Here is a 4,744-nt window from a genome sequence, read left to right as displayed (position 1 = left end):
TCTACCTAAGAGAGGATCTGGTCGATAGCTCACCACCCTGGCACCCAACCATGAGAAGAATGACTTTCCACCATCCATGAACTCTATTTATAGTGTGGCATCATGCATGCCTATCCACATTGGTCTAGCCACTCGGGCACTCCAATCGGGCCCCTTGAACCCCGCTGTTCTAACTCAACGATCAAATAGCGATCGACCTAATTGTAACCATTATAAGCTACATGACATGTGCATAACCTTTCTTGGCTTTGCATGGTCCTTTTAAGGCTCATAACCTGATCGTAACCATTACAAGCTACATGACATGTGCATAACCTTTCTTAGCTTTGCATGGTCCTTTTTATGGCTCATAACCTTGCTTATATGTCTTCTTGGCATCTGCCCTCTTGTCTAGAGCTCTAAAAATGGTGCTTATTGCATTAGTAAAATCCTCATAAAGATGGACCGATTGACAGCCCTGCATGCCCAACCTTGGCCCTCGTGTAAGCACTACCACATGAGCTCTTTAGCTTGGTGGGAGGGTGCTCTTGGGATGGCGTTAGGGCTACTTCTTGGACACCCCAATTAAGGTTAAATGGGAAATTGTAGCTTTCCCATGACCGGAAGCGCAAATCAAAGATCACGAGTGAGAGAAGAGATGATGATGCCCTATGTGGACCTTGCTTGGAAATGCTCGAGTGGTGTAAAGTATGCCCCTTGCCCTCCCAACCCTACCAAGCCTACCATCTTGCGAAAATCTGCAAGTCCCTCACACGACTATGTGTGTGTGTGTGTGTGTGTAAGATGCCTTTCTCATGATACTCACGACCCCGTCAAGCCGACCATGAAAACTTGTGCATGGTCATGGAAGAAAAGCTCCATAGATTATTCTTTCCCACAAACTAGCTGCTGTGATACCAGTGTCAAAGGCCAAGGGCTACTGCATGCTATGCTCCACCCAACCATTCTCCTTTTATAAGCTCCTAGTCTACCTTTAGGAGACCCGTGAACCTTGCATGCCTAACAGTTAGGGCCATGCCCCCCTTGGTCCTAACCTTGTCCTGATAAGGTGCAGATGGGCACGTGCTATCATGGCACACCAATAGGGTAGGTGGATGTGCATGCATATGGTGATGGTATTGTGAAGATAAGGTAGGATTTGGTGTAGATAGTGTGCCATCTTGTTGGCAGACTATGAGATCCGCTCCTTTCAAAGGCACATGCTCCTAAACAAAAGTACCCTTATACTTTTGGAATACTTCTTTGGCTTTTTGTTTGATCTTAGAGATAAGATGCTGAATAATCTTGTTATATATGTGCATACGTAGTCACACTAGCTTTTAAGTGGGAGGTTGCTGGGTTTAAAGGGTCACGTGTTGGATCAATTATCTTGGACACCTAGTAGAAACACTAGCCATATATCATGCCCTTTTGATCTTATTATAATAGTATTTATGAGATATCATCACTGTTGCATCCCTACATGAGCTTCAACTCTACTTCTCATTTGTCTTTCTATTCTGTCCGCTTTTTGTCCTTGCTTTTGTTTTGCAAACCAATAGTGTCCCTCTTTAGGCACCATCTCGACATGTATGTGAAGGCAATGTTTTGGAAATGTAGTGCACTAAGTATAATAGATGGTTATATGCGGGTTATCAATGTACAAGACATAACCTTCCTTGTGCAAGGTTTGTTATTTGAACAACCGTCCGGGTGGAAAGTCTTGTTGCAAAAGTTGCCCATAATTGGGAACATCAGCAAAAAAATTTCCATGCATGAGCAAGGTAAATCATAGTGGAAGGCTTGAGGGGTTGCACTCAAACCAAGGCTCAATAGTTAGCCACTTGAGAGTGTGTGCACATGGCGTCTTGATTTAGCTTTTTGCCAAGTTTAGTCCTCTGACATGTTGGATAGGTTGGCTTTGGGAAGGGCTTGTTGGACAACTTGCCCCCCATCATTGGGAAGAGCTACATAATTTTGCCACTCATGAGAGTAAATCTTAGAAGATTTGGTGGAAATGAATTCATCTATACTATTATAAATGAGGGAGGGATTCCGACCCCACCTGACACGTGGAGAAAATTGCTTCGTTACGGCCAACTTCCGATGGTGTAAGATAGAGACTGTGTGAGAGGCCGCCGGAGGCCGTTGGCAGGCCGCAGTACTAGTGACTTAAAGCAATGCATGCACATGCCACCTTGATTTTGCTTTTTGCTAGTTCCCTGACATAACGAATGAACTGGCATGACACACACAACAATGGCTCTGCACCTGCTCGGATTTTGGTGAAAGACAAATTTCACTTTGGCCTTAGACTTTGAAACATTTGTAGCCGGCCATCAAGGACCACAAACAACGTTAAGCTATGGCGTCGCTGACGATCGGTAGCGCTTCGATGCTACAGGCCCGCCCCTATGCTCCGTCTTTAGTCGCGTAAGTTGGAGTGCGTGCTGTGAGAGAGAGAGAGCGAGAGAGCTGAGCTGAGACGCAGAGAAGCAATAGAGACGTTTTGAGCTTTGGGTTTTTTTTCACAGGCCGTGCCGTCGTTCCTCTGCCCCAGCTAGACGTGCAAATGGCTGTGTATCTCTGTGTATACGTGCTGCCAAGCTGCCATCAGGGGCATGTCCCTTACCAATCTTGTGCTTGTCTCTGACCAATGTTGGGCTCCGTTGCTAATCTGTGTTTGGTTGCTGACCGACAGGTGGAGACTCCCAAGGAAGAGCCCAAGCTGCCAACTGCTCTGTGGGGCTTCACACAGAACGCAGAGCGATGGAACTCTCGGGCGGCCATGCTTGGTATCATCGGCATTTTTCTTGTCGAATTGGTATGTTTTTTGTCTGCTACATGATCTGTTTATGTGCACTTCATGGGCGTATTTTCTTCCTAGCACTGCTCTTTGATGCATGATATATGGGCCCAAGAATGCTGTGACTGTGTTCTGATGCCTGACGCCATAGTCAATTTCTTCTTGACTCTCAGATCATCCAGAAGGGAATTTTGCAAGTGATAGGTTTTGAGGTTGGCAAGGGTCTCAACCTGCCATTGTAAATGGGAAAACTCGGTGAAAGGAGCTGCGTCTTGGTCTTTTATGTATGCAATTTAGCCGATTTGATGATGGGAAATGATTGGCTTAAACACCATGTATTAAACCCCTCGTGCAACTATTTCCAACTGCTGCAGTCAAGATGTAAATGAGCACCTGTCCAGTTTTGTGACGAAGCCCTCTGATGTCAGCCGTTCAAGGATTGCACGTGTGGGATGATGTAAAGGATTCTTCTGTGAATGAGCCGTATTGTTTTGTAGACGCGGCTAGCATGCGTTTATTTACAGTGTATTATAATAGTTTCTGCTTTCCATGTTTTGAATCAGCCGACAAGAGGAAGTAGATAGATATAATGCGAGCAAACACGCCTGTTTTGCATGTGTATATGCCAACCATTTTCTATCAAGTTGCCTGAGGTAGGGGCTGTGGTAATAGAGCCATTGGACTGTCGTTCGAGGCAGTAAGCGCTAGTACGCAGGCAATGCAGAACTGTGTAGGGGCCTAGCTACCAATGCAGCCATGATTCACTGAGGCCTTCTTTTCTGAGAGGCTAATACAAGAGGACTTCACCGCCGTCAGAATATTCAAGAAGGAGGCGCCCCTCGTCATAATTTTTCTTTTGATGCTGTTGTGCCTGCTGAAGGTTTTGGAGGAGTGCACTGCGCAGTGATGACTGCACTTGTTGTAAACGATTGCATCAGCTTTGGCGGGCTGAATCGAGACTGATTGTACATCAAGAGGAAGACAAGGGTCTCTTCCATATAGTGCACGTAAAGGGCTGACCTGTGCGGATAGCTGGACTGAGGTATTGTAGGCATGAACTACATACGGCAGACTTTGGTCCCAATCCTAATGAAGGGGATCCTATTATTTGTTTGAGGGTGCAATTCATATGCTCAGTAAGGCCAGTGATGTGAAGAAAAGTTTACATAGCAAGCTTAGAAGGGGGCTTTGTCCACCTTACAATTGTGTGTGTGTGTGTGTGTGTGTGTGTGTGTGAGAGAGAGAGAGAGAGAGAGAGAGAGAGAGAGAGAGAGAGAGAGGTTGGTTAAGCATCATTCTAAGAAAGGTTTACAGCTCATAATGTCTATTCTACCTCAAATTACAGTTATGCCCTTCATAGTCCCTTCTCAAGTTAGAGTTATGCCCTTCACATGTCAAAAGGTATGTCATGTGTGGCATAATGTAGGCATTGTAGGGTATTCACATGGGCAAATCATTCTATAAAGAGATTCATGGTCATCAATGTGTCATGAGGTCTGTAATCTAAGGGCTTTTGAAAAATGTGGCCATGCGTCGAAATGCTTTGGTACATGTGTGCTTATGATAGCACACCAAAATCTTGACAAAGTTTGTGTCTATAATGTATGCTTTTGGATGTGGGCATTGCTCAAGGTATGTATCCAGCATCGGCAAGGCCATAAAATTCTTTGCTATGTTTAAAATTCTCTGAAAAACTCTTTGCTATTTTTTATGGAGAGGAAGCCAAGGTTGCTCTTTGAGTTTGACAATGTTTGGGAATGATACCTAACTATCACACAATGTCCCCATTAATGTCATGCTTGGTAGAGCTTTAGTCAACATATATGCAAAGTGTGATGTGCTTCCAAAAGCACAACAAGATTTTCGCTTTTTAATATTATAAGTGTGAAGAAATAAATTAGAAGGAAGTAAGATTATGGCAAGAACTTTGCCACCCAAAAACAAAGTCACACAGGAACA

At 44.6% G+C, this 4,744-nt stretch overlaps 1 protein-coding gene across 1 annotated transcript; it reads left to right on the top strand.

The window, feature by feature from the left end:
* The first annotated feature begins 2,253 nt into the window (after positions 1 to 2,253).
* Positions 2,254 to 3,283, top strand: OHP (one helix protein). Its single transcript, XM_086525800.1, has 4 exons — positions 2,254 to 2,412; positions 2,514 to 2,598; positions 2,681 to 2,803; positions 2,959 to 3,283. The coding sequence occupies exons 1-4, from the start codon at positions 2,345 to 2,347 to the stop codon at positions 3,025 to 3,027; spliced, it is 345 nt and encodes a 114-aa protein (XP_086381926.1). The 5' UTR covers positions 2,254 to 2,344; the 3' UTR covers positions 3,028 to 3,283.
* The last annotated feature ends 1,461 nt before the right edge of the window (positions 3,284 to 4,744 follow it).

Source organism: Adiantum capillus-veneris, chromosome 12 (assembly GCF_014529385.1).
Source record: "Adiantum capillus-veneris isolate H3 chromosome 12, ASM1452938v2, whole genome shotgun sequence".
NCBI classification, from domain to species: Eukaryota; Viridiplantae; Streptophyta; class Polypodiopsida; order Polypodiales; family Pteridaceae; genus Adiantum; species Adiantum capillus-veneris.
This window is presented reverse-complemented; position numbering and strand designations above follow the sequence as displayed.